The sequence below is a fragment of the Saccopteryx leptura genome, chromosome 8, assembly GCF_036850995.1.
Source record: "Saccopteryx leptura isolate mSacLep1 chromosome 8, mSacLep1_pri_phased_curated, whole genome shotgun sequence".
Taxonomy (NCBI): Eukaryota; Metazoa; Chordata; class Mammalia; order Chiroptera; family Emballonuridae; genus Saccopteryx; species Saccopteryx leptura.
This window is the reverse complement of record NC_089510.1, coordinates 40,818,155-40,840,400: the sequence shown is the minus strand read 5'-3', so window position 1 is coordinate 40,840,400 and position 22,246 is coordinate 40,818,155. Positions and strand designations below refer to the sequence as shown.

The following is a 22,246-nucleotide window of genomic DNA, read 5'->3' as shown; positions in this document are numbered from 1 at the left end:
CTCCGCTACCACCCACCATGAAAGCTGGAACTCCCACTAGTGGGCGGTAGGGACCAGGTTGACTACCACTGATTTAAAGCATCCAAAAAGATTTCAGTTACTTCATAAATACTTAATCACTAGTTAACTGATAAGCTTTACTCTCTGTGTTCACAAGACCATCCCAGTTTATAAATTATAGCTGAAAGACTAAGAGTAAAGGCTGTCTAATTATGTGTGACTTAAATAGGGCATATGACCATAAATAAATACCTAGAAAACATTTTTTCTGGTCTCATGGTTTAAGAAGATAGTATTTTGGTCTCAGAAATATATTAAATTTAATATTCATTTGGATTTGAGCTTATATCAGCACTATAGAATAGACCAATTCACACATTTTAGACAACATAATTTTTATTTATTTTTAAGAAGAAATTCATATCATGTGGACCATATAATCTGAACATAAAATACATTTACAAAGTTAATATTGCTGTTATTTCTATTGCTTATTGATATCCCTATTTATACTGACTTTTACTGTCTTTGTTCTCTATCAGACGTTTCCTAATTTGAATATATCACGTTTTTTTCATCACCCACCTGCATAATAAGAGAATGTGCGCTTGTTCCGATCAAAAACAAACCAACGTTTTTTCCAAGTTTTAATTTTTCCACCCATTTTGATGAGGAATCCTCGGCAGGTCTTCTCAGTGATGGATACATGGTAACAGGTATCGATATTGTGGCCAGCAGTCTCCACGTGGCTCCGCAGATCGAAGTCTTCCTTCCGGACAGGCAGATAGCGTGTCAAAGGTCGAGCCTGGGAAAGGCAAACCAATTGCACCTATAACTCATTATTTGTTTAATTTTAGGTCACAGATGTATAGAAACAGAAAAAAGCAACCAAAAAATCCTAAAAGCCTAAGTGTTAAAATGCCCATGTAATTATAAGAACTTAAGAAAAAACATCATTATGTAGGGTTTAAAAAATAGCATTTTAAGAAGGATGCTCCAATATAGGGTGAGGAGAGTGGATAAACCCAGGCCAATGGATTTTATTTCTTGAAGAGGACAGATGAGAAAATGAGAAAGTGTCATTTATCTTAGCTTTCAGAAAGGTACTTACTTCTGAAAAAACACAGGCAATGAACCATGAAGTTACCTGGGCTACTTCCTACAGATAAGGACTCCTCTACTATAAAGCTCCCAGCTCTTCCCACCACAGTCTCACAATAATTTTGTTTTGTTTTGTTTAATGTGACAGAGACAGAGACAGAGACGGAGAGAGGGACAGATAGGAACAGACAGACAAGAAGGAAGAAAGATGAGAAGCATCAATTCTTCATTGCAGCTCCTTAGTCTCCTTAGTTGTTCATTGATTGCTTTCTCATATGTGTCTTGACGGGGCGGGGGGGGAGCTGCAGCAGAACAAGTGACTCCTTGCTCAAGCCAGCAACCTTGGGCTCAAGCCAGTGACCTTGAACTTCAAGCCAATGACCTTTGGGCTCAAGCCAGTGACCATGGGGTCATGTCTATGATCCCACGCTCAAGCCGGCAACTTCAGGGTTTTGAAGCTGGGTCCTCTGCATCCCAGTCCGATGCTCTATCCACTGTGCACCACCTGATCAGGCTCACAATAGTTCTTAAATGAATTCAGATATAATTTAGGAACATTCTTTAGTAAGTACAGACCCTACAAGACCCCCAACTCTAATAGAAATTGAAGGCAGAAATGTATGTTTTGCAAAGTGAAGTGAAAATAATGTAAGAAGTGGAAACAAAGAGCGATCCAGGGCCCAGACACCAAAGAGACAGACATACATGCCTTTTATTTTACTATGGCTGGAGTCGAGGTTCATCTAATCCAGGAAGCACAGATCACCATGGGCAGTATTTCTAACATAATTCTTTATTTTATTAAATTACCCTATTTCTTTTCCCTGAGGAAAATGACCTCATCATATACTTGGAGGCAAAACTTATAATTAGGGTTAAAATAGAACTGTGCTTTTTGGTTCTGCTTCAGATACCTTCACGGTGAATCAACGTTTGGCAGTAATGAGACAAAATGAACATGCTTCACTTTATTGTTCTTCTATATTTTGCCTTTGATTCTGTGGTACTTTGACTGTAGAAAGATATCACAGACTTATGATACATCAAAGCCTTAAAGAAAGTCTCTCACTGCTGAACTATCAACTGCCACAACTACAAAGAATAAAGGAAACAGTACCCCTTACCTTGAAGTCTAGTAAATTTTTGTAAAACTGATTTGAACTTTAAATAACATGGACTTAACACAATTTTATTTGAGTTTCTCAAAAAAACAAAAACAAAAAAACATCATACACTAGAGGAAGCTCTGGTGACAAGATCAGAAATTCAAACTCTATGATGACCAAGATAAGAAGTTGTTAATAAGAATGGGTGTTTTCTATGGTATACTACTCAGCCATAAGAAATGATGACATCAGATCATTTACAACAAAATGGTGGGATCTTGATAACATTATACGGAGTGAAATAAGTAAATCAGAAAAAACCAAGAACTGCATGATTCCATACATTGGTGGGACATAAAAACGAGACCAAGGAGGGGGGAGGGAGAGGAGAGGGGGAGGGGCACAAAGAAAACTAGATAGAAGGTGATGGAGGACAATCTGACTTTGGGTGATGGGTATGCAACATAACTGAATGACAAGATAACCTGGACATGTTTTCTTTGAATATATGTACCCTAATTTATTGATGTTACCCCATTAAAATTAATAAAAATTAAAAAAAAAAAAAGAATGGGTGTTTTTCCCAAGTTTTGCCTGAGTTCAGTAATCTTGTGCATATATGTGTGGACTGTTGTAGCACATGGGACATGTATGACAATACATTACTTAGAAAAAAACCAAACACTAACACCACCACCAAGAAACGGGGCTGTTAAAATTATCTTGTTCTGGAATGTTTGCTCCCAAAAGATGGCTTAATGGAACCTCTTCTCTTCCTTCACTAAGGGTTTTAGTTTGGGTGTTGTCTTTGTTTTCAGTAGTGAATCCAGCTGCCTTTCTGAAAGCTGCTCAAAACAAAACACCCCAAAATAAAACAAACCACATTCGCCTTTTAAATATATTCCCAAAAAATGGGTAGAAGAAAAAGAGCCTTTACCATGAAACGTTCCATGCATGAGTAGAGAAAAGTGTCATTTGACTATTCTGTCCCCGATAAGTTTTAAAATAAACATATATTATTTTGCCCACTAAGGCACAGTTCTCTCTTAGCCATTACACATCAGGAGCTAATTCCGGGGAAGGCATCCTGACATAGCATTTACCATCCATTAGAGAACAGCCACTAGGGGGCAACATACTCTTATCTATTCAGATAGATCCACCAACCTGTGCCCTTTGTTTCTCCCTTATTTTCACTTCCTTTTCTATCAACTTCTGCCTCTGGCTAGTTTCTTCCTGCAGTCGTTTTTCCAGGAGTTCTCGGCGTCGTTTCTCTTCTTCCAGAGCTCGTTTTTTGGCTTCCATTTCCCGTTCCTAAATATCATTAGGCGGGAGTAAATTTTAAGACACACTGGTGATACTTGAATGATTCCAATTAATATCAAAGAGCAAATTCCCACTGGAAATTTTGGTTTATAAGCTAGTCCCTTACAATATATAACCTCCACTAAAACACCCAAACTCACCTCTCACACAGCTTTCAAAATCATCCTGTGCAGAGAGGCAACCACTAACTGTAATTAGCAATCAAATAGTATAAGTGAACATCCAGCTTGTGATTACATTGTGTCCTTTTCATATTGGTGACTATAACTCTCTCATTTTTAGTAAGAAAGCCTCACAAATTGTCAGCCAACACCAGTCATGAGATATAGCCTTTCTTTCACTTGCTGTCTTCTAACTGAGGGTCACGCACGGGTCCTTCCAATTCCTGTTGTTGCTCTGCGCTGAAGGTTGCACAGGAAGCACACGGGGAAGTTAGAAAGGAAAGGAGGTGCCCTTAGGACAGGATGCAAAGGCATTTTAGGGGATTCCTAAGGAAGTTCAGATTCTGGCTTAAAATCCAGACACAGTAATAAGGGATTTTTAATGTTACAATAGTGTAGTTAATGCAAGCTGGCAATGAATGGAGAATGCATAAAGACATGACATTCCTCCTTATTCTTTGGCAGGCAAAGAAAGTGGCCATCAAAGGGAAAGTATAATACAAAGCATTCATTTTGGTCTACGTCAACACTGTATCTATTTTAAATTATGAAAAATTGTAGTGCAGTAAAGAGCCTTAAAAATCATCTAACACTCTTAGTTTTCAGATAAGAAAATGAGGCCAAGAAAGGTTGAGTGACTAGTCCACGATCTCACTGCACAGTGAGGACCAAGCACAGCTTTCTGATGTCAATCAAGTGCAGAGCATCCTGAACCCTCACATCGGTGACCTCGGAAATGAAGATATTCGACCTACCCTGGATTCAAGCAGCCGTGTTTTCTCTGCATGAGCCTGCTTCAAAAGTCTCTCCATTTCTTCTATTCTGGCAATATTTGAAGTGCTGGCACTGAATAAAACACAAAGCCTTTCAAGAATATTGTTTAAGATTGAGATCTCTTCCAACACAAACACGCGCACACACACACAGGTTCATGAAGGTATATGATCAAATCCAATACAACTGAAAAAACTGAAAGAGTCATTGGTTTGAAAAAGCAAGTCTATTCAACTCTGAAAATTGTAGGTAACAGTGATTTACTTCAGTGTAGGAGACAAAGTCTAGGCAAGCAAAATACGTCAAAGTAAAGTGTTTTACTCATAAACAAACAAACCCAAAACAAATTTTATGAAGAGTGTTCTCAAAATGCTTCCTGCAAGTCTAAAAATTATGGCCTATGGGAGGCCCTCCCGCTAGGTGAATTAATCAGCAATAACAGACCAATAAGACTGTCACTAAAATTCTAGGCAGATGACATCTAAAGTCTGAAGTCACTTTATTTGGTTTGGGTATATGTGTCATTAGCTGCTGCTTTTGTTGTGCCCTCACATACGAGGATATTTTATTTCTTAAATGACGATGCCAATTAAAAAAAAAAGATTTCTTAGGGGAAAGGAAGTTAGGAGGAGGGAAGTAAAGAATGCGATGGAAAATGATTTGGGCCCTGCAGTTGGCTCAGCAGTAGAGTGTCGGCCAGTGTGTAGAAGTCTGGGGTTCAATTCCTGGTCAGGGCACACAGGAGAAGCCACCATCTGCTTCTCCACCCCTCCCACTCTCCCTTCTCTTGCTTTCTCTTTCACCTCTCCTTCCACAACCATGACTCAATTGGCCCAAGTGGGTTGTCCTGGGGCATTGAGGATGGCTCCATGGCCTCACTTCAGGTGCTAAAAATAGCTTGGTTGCTAAGCAATGGAGCAGCGGCCCCAGATGGGCAGAGCATCACCCTGTGGGGGCTTGCCAGGTAGATCCTAGTTGGGGTACATGTGGGAGTCTGTCTCTTTGCCTCTCATTTAATTAAAACCAAAAATGATCTGACTTTGGGTGATGGGCACGAAACACAATCAATAGTTCAAATGCTACAGAGATGTTTACCTGAAACCTATGTACTCTTGTTGATCAATGTCACCCATTAATTTTAATTTCTTAAATAAAATGAAAAGAAAATGACTTCTCTTACAGGTGCAATGGGAGGGCGGTGGACAGTTTTGTCAATAATATGCAAGCGCCATACCAACAAACTGGGTGAAGGGATCCAAGAGCTTCAAAAGCAATGCATCTTGGGAAAGACATCACACAAACAAGTAAAGGGAAAAAAACTCACAGGAACTGAACACTGCAAGAACAGTTAAGGATAACTACATGAGAAAGAGAAGAACTTAGAAATGTTTAACACTAAACAAAAATTTTGATTTTTCACTTGCTTACATTTTACTTCACTAGTTTGGAAAAGAGAGACTATAGCCTAGGTCAAAAGTTATTTAACCTGATAATCCATCCATGGAGAACCAAGGCTGTTTTAAAAAAAACTTTTTTTTTAATTTAGAAATTATATTGAATGGGGTGACACTGACCAACAAGAATACACAGGTTTTAGGTGAACGTCTCTATAGTATTTGAACTGTTGTGTTGTGTGCCCATCACCCAACAAAATTCTTTCTTATGCACCTACACTTGTATAATCATTTACGTATCTGTCTTCTTTTCTAGACTTTCTTGAGGAGAGTCTAGATGCACACAGTAGAAATTTGTGTCTGTAAGATATTCATACAGAAATGAATTCAAATAAAATGCATAAGATAATTATTAATATGGTCTGCCAAAACCATATTTCAGATCATCTCAAGTCTAGGTTGTTTTGAAGAGATAAATACTGTAGTAACACAGGATATAGGTTTATCTTAAAATTGGTTCTGTGAACACAAATGTTTTGAGCAGTTTTATTCATATTTTCTAAAATTTGGAAGCAACCAAGACGACCTTCAGAAGGTGAATAGATAAATAAACTATGGTTTATCCAGACAATGGAATATTATTCACTACTATAAAGAAATGAGCTAGCAAGCCATGTAAAGACATGGAAGAAACTTATATACATGTTACTAAGTGAAAGAAGCTAATCTGAAAAAAACTACTGTATGACTCCAACTATATTACAGGCTGGAAAAGGCAAAACTACAAAGACAGTGAAAAGATTAGTGGTTGCTTGTAATTTGAAGGGAGGAAGGAAGGGATGAAAGAATGGAGCACATGGCCCTGGCCAGTTGGCTCAGCGGTAGAGCGTCGGCCCTGGTGTGCAGGGGACCCGGGTTCGATTCCCGGCCAGGGCACATAGGAGAAGCGCCCATTTGCTTCTCCACCCCCCCCCCCTTTTCTCTCTGTCTCTCTCTTCCCCTCCCGCAGCCAAGGCTCCATTGGAGCAAGGATGGCCCGGGCGCTGGGGATGGCTCCTTGGCCTCTGCCCCAGGCGTTAGACTGGCTCTGGTCGCGGCAGAGCGACGTTCCAGAGGGGCAGAGCATCACCCCTGGCGGGCAGAGCGTTGCCCCCTGGTGGGTGTGCTGGGCGCGCATGCGGGAGTCTGTCTCACTGTCTCTCCCTGTTTCCAGCTTCAGAAAAATACAAAAAAAAAAAAAAAAAAAAAAAAAAGAATGGAGCACAGAGGATTTTTAAGGCAGTGAAAATACTCTGTATGATATTATAATGATGGATACATGTCATCACACATTTGTCTAAATCCATAGACTGTACGACATCAAGAGTGAACCTTAATGAGAACTATGGACTTGGAGTGGTAACGATGTGCCAATATAGGTCCTTGTTAATAAATGTCCCACTCTGGTGGAGGATGCTGCTTACGGGGGAAGTCTACGAATGCAGGGGGCAGGAGGTGTATGGGAAAGCTGTACCTTCCTCTCAATTTTTTTTTTTTTTTTGTGAACCTAATACAGATCTAAAACAAGTTTAGGTCTTTAAAAGGAAACAATCAGAACTGCCAGTTCTATTATAAAATGCATCTACCAAGAAGAGACATGGCCTTAGGAATGTTGGATCCTTAGAAGCTTAACAATTAGGCTGTACTTCCCAGAGTTACTTTAGGCCGATTTCTAGCCAGGTGTATTCTCCTCAGGAACAGAAGACCATGGCAATTTCTTCTTACCACTTGTATTCTGTGAGCTACTAGGGGAGGTACAATGGGTAAGTTCTCTCTTCAGCCAGCAAGAATTTTTTTAAATCTTTAGTTTTTAAGCAGAAATTTGTGTTTCCCTCTATTAAGAATATCTAACTTCATGAACTTAAGCCTAAGACACACATGCAGGCCATAAAATAGCACACAATTATGTTTATATTCTACAACTGCAATTTTCAACCATTTTAATCTCACGGCCCACATAAACTAACTGCTAAAATTCTGTGGCACACCAAAAAAAAAAATTTTTTTTTTCTATCTGACAAAAATAAAAGGATAATTTTGATTATTCACACTGGACTGTTATTGTGGTGTTGGCTGTTGGAATTTTGTTATTTGACAATCTAAGCAAAACGAGGTTAGTGCCCCTGACTAAATATTTCAGGTACTGCATATTTTAAAAATTCCTGTGGCACACCATTTGAAAATCACTGTTCTGTAGTGTTCTCTATGACATCAGATATATATATATAGGCATATATATATAGGCATATATATATATATATATGCCTTATGTCTACAATTAAGTTGGAAATAATCAGAGTTTCACTAAATTTCAGGTCTCACTAACCATTTAAAAAAAAACCCCACACAAACTAATAAATTAACTCCTATTTGTCCCTTAGTTCTTTCTACAAGATTTGCATTTTTTCATCTAGTTTGGGCCTGAACATTGTTATAGGAAACTTACTGTGTCCACTCCTTCATTGTTTGAACAGCATTGTTAGAATTTGGTTCTTATGTTGAATCAAAATCTTCCTACAGTTTCCATTCATTGGCCTAAGTATGACCCTGAAGCCACATAAAACTTATCCAGACGAATTAGTTGCAAATAACTTGGTTAGAAACAAATATTTTCAGTTCATGGTTTTTCATATGTTTGTAATTTGGGCATATCCTGGGGGTAAGTTTTCAAACATCTATCCAACTTTAAATATTTCTGTTCATTTTCAATAAATTTTCAGGATGTTTTCTCTTAGTTTATAATATTTCTAATTACTTTTCTGCCAATTATATTCAATCTATTTATTTGGCAATGCCCTCAAAAATGTCTTAATTTTTGCTCCAAATAAACTGGATTTTCTGAAAACACTTGATAGAAAGTACATGTTAACATCAACCACTTCATGTCTTCATTACTTTTAGGTATCTAAAGTCAACTATTCTTTTTTTTTAACTATACCATATATACTTTAAAAGGTACTTAGTTATTTTATTTTTAAAAATAAGTTAATTTTTCTACATAGACACTTGTTCTTCATAGTCACGCTTTTGCTATTGTTGAGTTTTAATATTTCCTTAACAGTTAAGTCACTGTCATTCACAGCAAAACTTTTGCTGCTCTACAATATTATGTTGCCACCATTTGATAAAAGAGTCACTTAATAGTCAGGAAGACATTGGACAAGTGAGGTCTATGAGCATCTCTTGTCTCAGTTCTCAGAGCTGTTATTAATTTGCTAGCCTGTTGCTAAACTCAGTTCAAGGCTGAGCCATAAACATCCTGGAACAACTGCTGTATGGACATCTATGGACTTTACTTCCTCCTCCCTCATTTGCATATTGGAACTACCCAATCCCTGTTAACCTAGCCAGATTCATTCATTTGCACAGAGGACCAAAATGGGAACCATACTTATAAATTTCATCTCTATAAAACCCTGCCTTTCGCCTGACCAGGCGGTGATGCGGTGGATAGAGCATCGGACTAGGATGCAGAGGACCCAGGTTCGAGACCCCAAGGCCACCAGCTTGAGCATGGGCTCATCTGGTTTGAGCAAAGCTCACTAGCTTGAACCCAAGGTCGCTGGCTCGAGCAAGGGGTTACTCGGTCTGCTGTAGCCCCATGGTCAAGGCACATATGAGAAAGCAATCAATGAACAACGAAAGTGCCACAACGAAAAACTGATGATTGATGCTTCTCATCTCTCTCCCTTCCTGTCTGTCTGTCTCTATCTATCCCTCTCTCTGACTCTCTCTCTGTCTCTGAAAACAAACAATAACAACAACAAAAAATCCTGCCTTTCTTTGTTCTCTTCAGAGCACATTTAGGTTGCTGTCTGAATTTGAGCTTACTGGTTTGTAAACCATTTTGTTTAAATAACTACTTTTTTTTTTCATTCAGTGAGAGAAGCGGAGGCAGAGACAGACTTGCACCTATGCCTCAACCAGGATCCACTCAGCAAGCCCACCAGGGAGCGATGCTCTGCCCATCTGAGGCATTGCTCCATTGCTCAGCAAGCTGTTCTTATCACCTGAGGTAGAGGCCATGAAGCTATTCTTAGTGCCCAGGGCCAAGTTGCTTTCATAGAGCCATGGCTGCAAGAGGAGAAAGGGGGAGGGAGGAGAGGAGAAGCAGATGGTCACTTCTCCTGTGTGCCCTGATCCGGAATCAAACCTGGGACATCCATGCACTAGGACGACACTCTACCACTGAGCCAACCAGCCAGGGCCAAATAACTACTTTTTGTTCTTTATTGCAACCTGAATCTCTTCTTTGGGTAACACTATCCAGGGTAGAAAGCAGAACATAAATCTTTGCCTAAAATGAAGGGATTAGAAGCATCTAAAATTCTGCTTAAAGTATTTTTTTTTTTTTTTGTATTTTTCCGAAGCTGGAAACGGGGAGAGAGTCAGACAGACTCCCGCATGCGCCTGACCGGGATCCACCCAGCACACCCACCAGGGGGCGACGCTCTGCCCACCAGGGGGTGATGCTCTGCCCCTCTGGGGCGTTGCTTTGTTGCAACCAGAGCACCAGAGCCACTCTAGTGCCTGGGGCAGAGGCCAAGGAGCCATCCCCAGCGCCCGGGCCATCCTCGCTGCGGGAGGGGAAGAGAGAGACAGAGAGGAAGGAGAGGGGGAAGGGTGGAGAAGCAGATGGGCATTTCTCCTGTGTGCCCTGGCCGGGAATCGAACCCGGGACCCCTTGCACTCCAGGCCGATGCTCTACCACTGAGCCAACCGGCCAGGGCCTGCTTAAAGTATTTTTTAAAACTAAGTTCAGCCCTGGATTGCTTTCAATCTCATTCCTAGTCTTACTTCTCCCTTTACATGTTCACTGTTGGTGTTCAAGTTATCATGAGCGATCACTTCCTCAACAGTTTCTCAAAATAGAAGCACAGGATAAGGATTTGGTAAGTTAATAATAGCAATCATAATAATAACGGGTCATTGTAGGTGGTATTTAGAACACTAGATTCTATAAACCAATTTAGTAATTCTAGCAGAACAGAGGCTTTACTCAGAATCAACTCTCAGTAACTGTTTTCTAAGACCCAAGACTTGTTTTCTTAGCACTATATTTGTTTACAGTATAGGTGATAACACTGAAAAAGTAAAAACATTATCTGACTCAAGTAACTTTCTGACAGACACAAAAATGACATCTCAACAAAAACTGAAAGACAAATATACCCACAACTCTTAGTAATTCTAGAATTCTACAAATGGCTTTTGTGACACATAATAAACCACACAACTAAGTTTATGTCACTAGAATTTCAGCATGGAATTACTTCTTTAAAAATATGTATAATTTCAGGGTATGTTAATACATAATTTAAAAAAATATTAAAAAGAGAAAAAAATTTAGTTCCTCCTTTTTTTCTACCTATCCTCACAAAGATTCTATTACGGATGTGCTATCATAATACACATTCCAAACATTAGTTGTTACCTCACTTTCCTGATGTTTATCATCTATTTTACATCATAACAATGGGTATAAGCTGATTTTAGGGCAGCATGAAAATTTTAAAGGTAGATGGTGGCACAGAGGAGAAATGCTTGTTGTTCTCTCTCTCCCTCTTATACTAGACTTTTTACAGGCATCTTTTACTTTGGCTTCAAGTTTTTGACCTTCAGAGGATCTGACAGAAAAGTTAAATGAATGCTGCTAGTAATTTCTGGCTGTGGTGATTGATTACCCACAGTTGCTAAAACCTCCAGATAATTCTGTGTGAACTAACTATGGTAAATGACCATGTCCACACATTATTACCTGCCGGAAATGATCACTCTGTAATAATGCTGTTTTTTTAACGTGGCACATGTTCAGTGCAAACCTTCTCATTCTCTACCCTGGGAAACCATTCTAAGAAAAAGCAACTGAATGAGCAAAGAAATTAAGGTTTTGCTGGTCACTGTGCTTAAGTGTTCAGAGCTGAACTTGTAAAGCTTGGTAAATATAATCAAAATGACCCTTTTCAGGTAATTTCCTGTACTCAGTGCTGCAGTGCTGCTATTTGTCATCATTAAACATGAGAGATGGGGTGTGAGGAGTGATGATGTGGAAGGTGAAGGGAGAAGAGGCAAGAAGCAGAAAACAGAAGGAAACAAACATCAAATAGGAAAATCCTTAGATTTCATTTATTAATGAATGCTCAAAACAGAAAGAAAAGAAAGGTCAAGCTATCAAGAGTACACTATAGGAATATTGCTGTCACAGATTCACAGTTATCAGGAAAAAGGAGAAAGTAGTGTGATTTTCCAAAATAACAAATAAGTAAAAAATGCCAACTGTGAGATTACTACATTGGGAAACTAAACTGTTGTGGTTTGTATTCTCTCTTTGAATGTCCAACTTTTATTCCCCCATCGTCATTATATAATAGTTGCTGAGTTTACTGACTTTTGTTTGTGTCCTGTTATTCAAAATACCACATTGAATCGGTCAGTTTATATTGGAGAACTGTTATTTGTGAGTAACTGCTCAGAGGTCTAGGATTTCTGTCCTGAGAATGTCAGCTCCCGGCAGGCACTGGCCTGGCTCCCCCAACCTCAGCAGGACAGCAGGCGTTACTTGAACACCTTCAGGGCGAGAGACTGTCTGATACTCAACCGCCCCACACACTCAAGTGTCTTCCCCCAAGGAGTCATATCACATTTGTAAAAAAGAGAGATACTGCATCTTCTAATATTGAGTGAAGTGAATACTAACCCTTCCAACATTAAATAATAATGGCAGGAAAAAATATCATCTTCATTCATTATTCTTTCTTTTTTAAAAAAATTTTTATTAAGTGAGAAGCAGGGAGGCTGGGAGGCAAAGAGAGACTCTCTCATATGCCCCAACCGGGATCTACCTGGCAAGCCCATTAGGGGGTGATGCTCTGCCCATCTGGGGCTGCTGCTCTGTTGCTCTGAATGGAGATATTTTAGCACCTGAGGCAAGGCCATGGAGCCATCCTCAGCACCAGGGACCTAACTGCTTGAACCATTTGAGCCATGGCTGCAGGAAGGGAAGAGAAAGTGAGAGAGAAGGGGGAGAGGGAGGGGTGGAGAAGCAGATGGTCACTTCTGTGTGCCTTGGCCGGGAATCGAACCGGGACATCCACATACTCAGCCAATGCTCTACTACTAAGCCAACCGGCCAGGGCCTATTCATTATTCTTATTACATAATTTCCTCTTTAAATTTTGGTAATTTCCATGTAATAAGCAATAATACAATTGTCATGGTTGCATTTGTGCTTTTCCCAGGAACTCCCTTTCCTTTCTGATAGGATATATCCAGTAATATTAATATTTCACTCATTAATGCCAGAATTAAAATACACTGTACTCTATTTACCACACAATGTAGTATCTACCTTTTTCCCCTTTCCCCCAACTCCCTCCATATTTCCTGGCTATAATGTCTGGTTATATTTGGGTCTCTCATATTCTTTTCATTTATGAAACACTAACCCAAAAGATAAATATGACTTGCTAATATTACTTTCCCTTTGCCTCTGTCATTCTTTTTTAACTTTTTATTTTAGGGGTAGAAATAGTAAATTATTGAAACCTTTGTAAAGGAAGAAATTATATTTAGATGATGGAAATTTTCCATCAAAATATTTACTCCCCCCTCTCTTTTTTTTTTTTTTTTTGGTGAGAGGAGGGGAGATAGTGAGACAGACTTTTGCATGTATCCCAATTAGATCCACCCGGCAACCCTTGTCTGGGGTTGATGCTTGAGTATCAAGCTATTTTTAGCACCTGAGGCTGATGTACTCCAACCAACCAAGCTATCCTCAGTGCCCAGGGTCGATGCTGGAACCAACTGAGCCACTGGTAAGAGGGACAGAGGGAGAGAATGGGGAGAGAAGGGTGGGTAGAAGCAGATGGTCTCTTCTCCAAGTGTGCCCTGACCAGGAATTGAACGTGGGATGTCCATACTCGAGGCCAATGCTCTATCCATTGAACCACCAGCCAGGGCTCCATCAAAATATTTAAAAAGCTGTTATCACCTTGTATTCAAGAAATAATCCCTCCGCTTCACAGACTAGCAAATCAGGGAGAGGAGTCTGAGATCTACTTTAAGTAGCAGTAGCATTCTTGTTCCCAGCCTGAGGCTTCATTCCAATACAAATATTGATCGACTTACGACCTATGCAACTTATGACCATTCGACTTTACAACCACAATCGCTAGCCACGACTGCTCCGCGTCTGGCAGCACAAGCATTGCCCAGCTGGGCGTATGACAGTGTGGACCAGCTTCCAGCAACACTACCATCTCCACGTGCACCATTTTAACTGTTATCCCAGAATTGGTACAGCAATTTGTGTTTTGTGTCTTGGATATTTTTCATCAAACCCATCCCAAGATGTCTACCAAGAGGAAATTGTCTTTGCAAATATTAAACCAGTTGTACTAATAATACAGTGTTTTACTTAAACCTGACGAATGTAAAAATAAGAAACAAAATGGTGTAGAGATGATACAAATGGCAAAAAATGAACAAAGAAAATTATGATATATAACAATAATGAAAGAAAACTATGATAAAATATGACTTAAAGATTTTTATAACATCATTTCACAGTACTGTACATATAGCCTACTCAACTTATGACCAAATCGTGTTACAACCGGTCTGTTGGAACCAATCGTGGTTGTAAGTCGAGCACTAGCTGTACAGGAAAGTTTGTTGGATGGCAATTATCCAACCAGACATTTTCTTTTGAGACACACAAGGGCTCAATTAATATTTATTGAATATGGGATTTTTTTGGGGGGGTTCAATCACAATGGTTCTCAGCCAATTAAACAAATCAAATGCAGAAAAATATCAAAATGAAAATATGTCCATTTTACTACATCTTGAGGTATTTACTTAGCCAACACTTACTGAATACCTATTATATGCCAGTCTCTCTACAGGAAATGGAATCTGACTTTACTCAAAGGTCATCAGAGATCTATGTTTTAGATGTGCCTCTAGCCATAATTCCATAAAAATACCTTAACTTGCCTCAATGTATGAACACAAATGTGAATATTTAAATCCTTACATAAATAATATATAGAACAGCTAATATCTCCCTTTTAATAAAACACAAGGATAAGAAATCCTTAAAAGTTCTTACTTTGTTGTTGGAAATTATTTTTTATTTAATCAAAAGCAATCCTAATGAGCTTGGAGTCAACCAGCATAAGCAAAATCATTTTGAAGCACAGTATACATGTGAACTCAAATGTAAATAAAGAAGAAAGATGAATTATATAATGCCTGACAGGCTAGTCACATAGGATAAAAATAAATTACTTTCAAAAGCCACCATGACACCTAACCTTCTTCTGCATTACAGACTTTTTATGTCTCAGAAATCTGGGCTTGTACATTTACATATATTGCCCCAAATTGATGTCTTTTGAAACCATCAGGTATTTCTCTGAACGAAAAACCTTACTTATAAATAAAGCTTACCTAGAAATGTTGTCAGGTGAACAAGCAGAGATGCTGGTCTCCATGCTATCAGAGCTGTCTAAGCTCAAAGTATCAAAGGCCTGGTCCTTGTAGCCATGATCTGGGTAGTGAAAACTGTTCAAGTAGACATTTGATTCAGATGCTGTGCGGTTGTAAAATTCAGAAGATTTCTGCCTTTGTCCTTCACTCATCTGTTGGTGATTATACCCTAAGGAAAGAGCCATAAATACGTTACTATGCCTCATTTCTCAGTCTTAGATCTTATAAGATTCAAACCAGCAGCCCAAAACATCTGCCTATGAAACTTGGCCCTTGGTCTAATTTGTTTTGAAGCCAAGAAGATCAAAGAAAACAGCATCATGCTCAGTGCAAGCGAGAGTTTCAAAGAACTGGTCTTGTGAGTGATCTCTTTTTTTGTCAGCAGATCACTTAACACTTTCTTATGCCATTCCCACATCTCTGCACAACTGAGAATAATATATCAGCACACATACAGACACAACAAAACCAAAACAGAAACACAACTTAAAGGCCCTGAATTTTCCAAAAAAAAAAAAAAAAAAAAAAGCTGTGTTCAAGTCAAGGCAAAAATGATTCCTACTGCTAAGCAACACCAGGGTCTTAGGGCAGTCACCTCTTCAGTGACATCCATATTTAGGGGTACTTGATTCAGTCATAAAAGAGCAGGTGGATCATCTAAGTGTAGAATTTGAGAAACTTGTCACTCACTTATTATCACTAACACTTTTAATTTGGTTAAGAGCCAAAGTGCACATTTTCTCATTCTTTTTAATTTTCTCTTGTCTGTTAATTACTTATTTAAAACATTCAGAGTTAACAATCTTTTCAATGGTTGTACTCCTAATTACTGTACATACAGTAAGTCCTCAGTTGACATCATCAATAGGTTCTTTAACTATAGTGAAATAACAATAAGAAAACCAGTTTTACCACAAGCTAATTGATATAAACAAGAGTTAACTCTCTACAGCATCTCATATAACAAAACATTATTCGAGGACTGGCTAGACATAGCTGTCTTCCTTTTCCACCTTAACCATTAGCCTTCCTCTAGTTGCTATATCAAACACAGGACAATGTAGGGACGACAACAATAGCTGCAAGATGCCATGGCTATGGGTGTTTTCTTACCCTGGTACTTGGTCAGCTGCACATTAGGTCATTGGCTTTACTCTGTGTTATTGCTATGGCTTTCTCTCTGGTAGCTAATTTTGGGCATCATAAATTGAATTACTTTTTCCTTTCAATTCTTACTGTATCATATACTCAGGAAGCAGGGTTCATACTGAAAAGCAAATTCTTCAATTCATTAAAATGATGTTGCTCTAGCCAATGCTATATTTTGCAATCTCTTTCTCCCTGAGTAAATTGACTATCAGACCTATTACGAATTTACAACTGGGCCATTTGAATTTTGCCTCTTTTCTTGTGCTCTGCCTATCTTTCAATGAGGCTTTTAATTAATAATGAAATGCCTGAAAAGAAAGCAAGAGGGAGAGAAAATGCAAGTGGTCCCAAATAGCTTCCTCTGCTGTTGATTAGACATTTCCATTTAAAACCAGAAATTATACCCATGATGCAAAGCATTATACACCAAAAGTTACTGTAAAGTGATTTTCGTTATATGAGGAGTTTCATGTATTAATATTTGGAGCAGTTTTAGATATCTTAGTGAAAATGTTAGTTCAGATTAAGGCATCTTCTGGGAAAACAAGTTTCCTTAATATAAACTGTAATTATAAATGATAAATACCAACACACCCATGCACACACACACATACATATATAAAAGCTATATATCACTGAGCTAAGGAAAGATGAAAAATATAAATGCACACCATGAAACTTTAGGCAGATTAATTATAGTAATTAATGCATAAAGCATTAAATGAAGCCAGTATAGTCATAAGCAAAGAGCATGTGCTTTTTTACTTTTTTTTTTTAAAAGAAAGGCAAAATAACTCATTACTCAAATATTTACCTTTGATATTTGACTTTTGGAATTACTAATTATTTTTTTAAAGTGTTTCCAATTATTCATTTTGAACAGGAGGGGGACGGAAAAAGCCACCAGAACTTAGTGTAAAGGTCATACATGTATCTTGCCTTATGCTTTCAAAAGAGGTTTGTTGGCAAAAATGACTTTGCACACTGACACCAACTACCTGGATGACATTTTCTTGTTTCAGTGTGAAAAAATCCCTAAAAGACAACCATGTAATTTAAAACATACAAGAATTATCTCCTTGGCAATGACACGTCTCATGCCACAATCTCCCCTCCACCTTCAGTTTTTCATAATGAGGAAAAGTCAAGCCCTACAATGCAGCTAACACTTTCTTAGAAATGCAGAAAAGACGGTGAGTATATTTCTTCCTAAAACAATGCATGCTGAGCCTCCAATGCTTCAGGATCCCCAAAGTATCACAGAATAAGAAGATAAACTTATCACCTTCAGGTGAGGCAGATAGTAAATGAAAAGGATTCAAAATGTTCAGATGTGGGCCCGAGGGCAAGCTGTGTGACAAGGTGTACTGTACTAAGGATGGTACACAGAAGTTCCCCAGATCACCTCACTATTTGTTGAAGTTTGGCTCTATGTCTCAGAGGATTCTCCATCATTGTGGTGGTGAAATAAGCCTGGCATTTTCATGACAAGTTAAATGAAATAGCCTGTTGCTAAGGAGCATAGCTTTCACAGTGCAGGGTTTTTGTTTCCTGTGGATCCAGTGTAAATGGAAATGTTCTATCTTATGGAGCTTCTCACTTCCCCCAACCAGCAATGCTTTATTTATCATGATGAACTCAACTGTCACCTGGCTTAGCCGACTCCCACGTGAACAATTCCACCCCCCCTCAAAAAAAAAACCCCAAAACAAACAAGTTGTCCCTGCAATTACAAATACAATCATGGAGCTCTCTTCTGTGACCCTGCAATTGCACCAATGTGATTCCAAAGAGCCGCTTTTGGGATTCAGGCTCTGGGTTGGCCATCCAAAGGTATAGATACTTTTTAAAAAAATTTTATTTAGAAAATTAAATTTAACAGGCTGACATTGATCAATAAGAGTACATAGGTTTCTGCCTGACCAGGGGGTGGCACAGTAGATGGAGCGTCAGACTGGGATGCGAAGGACCCAAGTTCGAGACCCTGAGTCACCAGCTTGAGTGTGGGTTCATCTGGTTTGAGCAAAGCTCACCAGCTTGGACCCAAGGTGCTGGCTTGAGCAAGAGGTTACTCGGTCTGCTGTAGCCCCCCAGTCAGGGCACATATGAGAGAGCAATCAATGAACAACTAAAAGTGCCAAAATGAAGGATTGATGTTTCCCATCTCTCTCCCTTCCCGTCTGTCTGTCCCTATCTGTCCCTCTCTCTGTCTCTCTCTGTCTCTGTCAAAAAAAAAGAGTACACAGGTTTCAGATAAACATTTCTATAGCATTCAAACTGTTGATTATGTTGTGTACCCATCCCCCAAAGTCAAATCATTATCCATCACCATATATTTGTCTGTCTTTACACCTTTCCCCCACTGCTCCTCGACACCCTCCTCCTCCTGGTAACCACTTCACTTTTATCTATGTCCATGAGTCTCAGTTTTATATCCCACCTATGTGTGAAATTATATGGTTCTTCGCTTTTTCTGCTTTACTATTTCACTCTGTATAATGTTCTCAAGATCCATCCATGTTGTTGTAAATGGCACTATGTTATCATTTCTTGTGGCTGAGTAGTGTTCCATTGTATATAGGTGGTATAGGTACTTCAATAGAGGAAATACCGTAGGAGAGCAGGAGAAGGAGGGCACCCTGGGAGGAGGTCCGAGGAGGAGTGCTGGTGCAGTGAAGTAGCACAGAACAGGTGTGCTAAATCAGGGAGGGCACACCTATGTCTTGCTGATCACAGAATCCTCATTATTTAGCATGTGCATGTCATGAAAATAGTCCCTCAATGAATTCATTTTCTCATCTATAAATTGCGACCTAATTAGTGGCTAAATAGAGAAGTGGAATGCATTTACTGTTTGAGTGGGACAAAGTAAGTGGATAAGGATAAATGAGACTTTTTTCAATCCCCAAGACTCCTTGTGTTGTGAAGTTATGTAGCAAGAATGACGTTCAGCAGTAGACAGTTAACTAAAAAGTAAAGAGGGCCTTGTAAGTGCTTCAAATCCTAACCTATCTCAACAAAAATAGCTATTGAGAGGGTATTTTATAAAACGTGAGACCTTATAAATATCTAAGGCTAGTTGGTAAGCATAGCATATACAAAAAACCCAAATACACTAAAATCCCTTCACTGTCCAAAGAAGAGCCAATAGTTTGTATGCACAAGGTCCATTTGTCAGTATAATTATTTTTAGTGCTAGTCTTTATGAGTTCTGGCTAACTGGACCTGAGAAGTCTGAGAAGTCCGTGTGAGTTGACCATTGTGAGACAGTCTTGCCAGTATCTTCCCCATGTATAGCTTTTAAACTACTATCTAGGCCAGGGGTCCCCAAACTACGGCCCGTGGGCCACATGCGGCCCCCTGAGGCCATTTATCCGGCTCCCGCTGCACTTCTGGAAGGGGCACCTCTTTCATTGGTGGTCAGTGAGAGGAGCATAGTTCCCATAGAAATACTGGTCAGTTTGTTGATTTAAATTTACTTGTTCTTTATTTTAAATATTGTATTTGTTCCCGTTTTGTTTTTTTACTTTAAAATAAGATATGTGCAGTGTGCATAGGGATTTGTTCATAGTTTTTTTTATAGTCCGGCCCTCCAACGGTCTGAGGGACAGTGAACTGGCCTCCTGTGTAAAAAGTTTGGGGACCCCTGATCTAGGCCCTAATATAGAAAATGAAATGACGTAACATTATAACCTGGGTTTAAGAGGATAAAATCAATCAGTATTTCTGGAAATTCAGCCTTTCATAGCTCACCTGCTGAGAAATTCATTCTTCCTAACCATATTCCACAGCCGAAAGATGAAGGTACAGGACAAGTCGGGAATGGAGAGAACGACAGAGAAAGGGAAAAAGATACAAGATCAGAAAGGATGACCAGAGAACAGGAAAAATATACAACACTCCCAACGGGCAATCATTGATGGTGTTAGTAGCAATACTAGATTGACAAGGCAAGATGTCCATGTTTTTAGATTAAATCTGAATTTACAGAGAAGAACTCAACATGTTAAAAAAATAAGCTTATGATACATGCACACAGTCAAAAATATTTGTTAAGGAAAAAAAAATCTTTCACACACATTGATCAACCAGAAAACAGAGAAAATAAAAACAAGATTATATCTATAAAATAGTTCTTTTTTCCCATGCAGACAGAAACAAATTGTCTTTAAGAGCTAAGGTTTCTAAGATGCCGGTTAATTATTATTATTTTTTTTTGCCAGTCAATTATTTGAAGTAGCATCCATCTAATTTAATCTCAGTCCTCTAACATCTTACATCTCTACCAGCTATCCACAGTAATAACAACTTATTTATTCAGACCAGTCATTTAAACCATTCTTCATTCTCCATTAACTCTTTCCTTAAATGGAATGATTAAGTAGGAGCCCTTTAAATCCTCCCATCCTCCCATAGAGCCTGTTTTCTTTATACCTGGCCTTTATAAAGGAGTAACCTCATGTTTTACACTTAGTCTATATACATCACAAGGCCCACTCTTTTTTTTCTTCTTTTCCAAGTGAGAGGAGGGGAGATAGAGAGACAGACTCCCGCATGTACCCCAACTGGGATCCACCTGCCAACCCCCATCTGAGGCTATTGCTCTGCCCATATGGGGCCATGCTCACAACCGAGCTATTTTCAGTACCTGAGGTAGAGGCTCCAGGGAGCCATCCTCCTCAGTGCCCGGGGCTGATGCACTTGAACCAATCAAGACATGGCGGTGGGAGGAGAAGTGAGAGAGAGGGAGAAGAAGAAGAAGGCGGGGTGGAGAAACTGATGGTCGCCTCTCCTGTGTGCCCTGACTGGTAATCAAACCCAGGATATTCACACACTGGGCTGACACTGTATCACTGAGCAAACCAGCCAGGGCCACAAAGCCCACTCTTCTTTATCTAGATCCTGAGTCTTACAAAACAATGCTTCCCAAGCACTCATTTTCCTGCGTGGCCTGACTTTGTCATAAACAAAACAAAACAAAACAAAACAAAACAAAGAGGGTCATGCAGCTGCCTGTGAATGAACAACAGCTGCACCCAGGAATGTGCAACAATTTTTCTTCATTGTGTAAAAGGCATAATCATTAGACTAATCATCTGCCATTATACAGTTTTAAATCCAATTATTTCTTAAAGATGACTTAACAATGACCTTTCACTATTTTCTGGAAACCCAAAACACCACACAAACAGGTTGTCATACCTTTCTTGGACTTCCCTGCATTGAATGGAAGACAAAAGGACAAAAATTTCATTCATTCTAAAGCTTACAAAGCAAAGAGTCACACGTTGTACAAAAGCTGATAACCATTAAGAGCTGAGTTCCTCGGCTCCCTGCTTTTTAAATTCTGCTCTCAGAGATCTTTGCATGATTCACATTGTCAGTTCTATTGAAACAATGCTGATTGAAGGAAAGCTTATACTTACACCAGGGTCCTTGACGTATCCATTATGGATAAGCAGCAAAACAATAGTTTATTTAAGTTAATTATGTAATTCAAGAAAAACAGTAAGGTCTATTCAATTTGTATTAATGAAAATTTTCTAGTTTCAATTTTTTCAAAAGCATGAAATTTTTACTTGTGTTTGCTATTTTAATGAAGCCAACAAGTGCTAGTGAAACAATTCTAAATGAAATTATGATTGCACCCTCCTAGTTAGTGTGAGCCACCGGTATGGGCTCAGTGGAAAATGCTGCCAATTTT

General features: G+C 39.0%; 1 protein-coding gene across 13 annotated transcripts in view; it reads right to left on the bottom strand.

The window, feature by feature from the left end:
- The window catches only part of PHLDB2 (pleckstrin homology like domain family B member 2), a 261,962-nt gene that overhangs the window by 6,000 nt on the left and 233,716 nt on the right, over positions 1-22,246 (bottom strand). For 8 of the 13 annotated variants that reach the window (XM_066346827.1, XM_066346829.1, XM_066346832.1 and 5 more), the window contains 6 exons: positions 21,745-21,759; positions 20,296-20,316; positions 15,355-15,562; positions 4,450-4,540; positions 3,375-3,521; positions 586-805 (listed from right to left, as the gene is read on the bottom strand). In XM_066346827.1, the coding sequence (XP_066202924.1) occupies positions 586-805; positions 3,375-3,521; positions 4,450-4,540; positions 15,355-15,562; positions 20,296-20,316; positions 21,745-21,759 (702 nt within the window). Of the gene's footprint in view, positions 1-585; positions 806-3,374; positions 3,522-4,449; positions 4,541-15,354; positions 15,563-20,295; positions 20,317-21,744; positions 21,760-22,246 lie in introns of those variants that run through there. The other 5 variants (XM_066346828.1, XM_066346834.1, XM_066346839.1 and 2 more) reach the window with 2 other exon arrangements.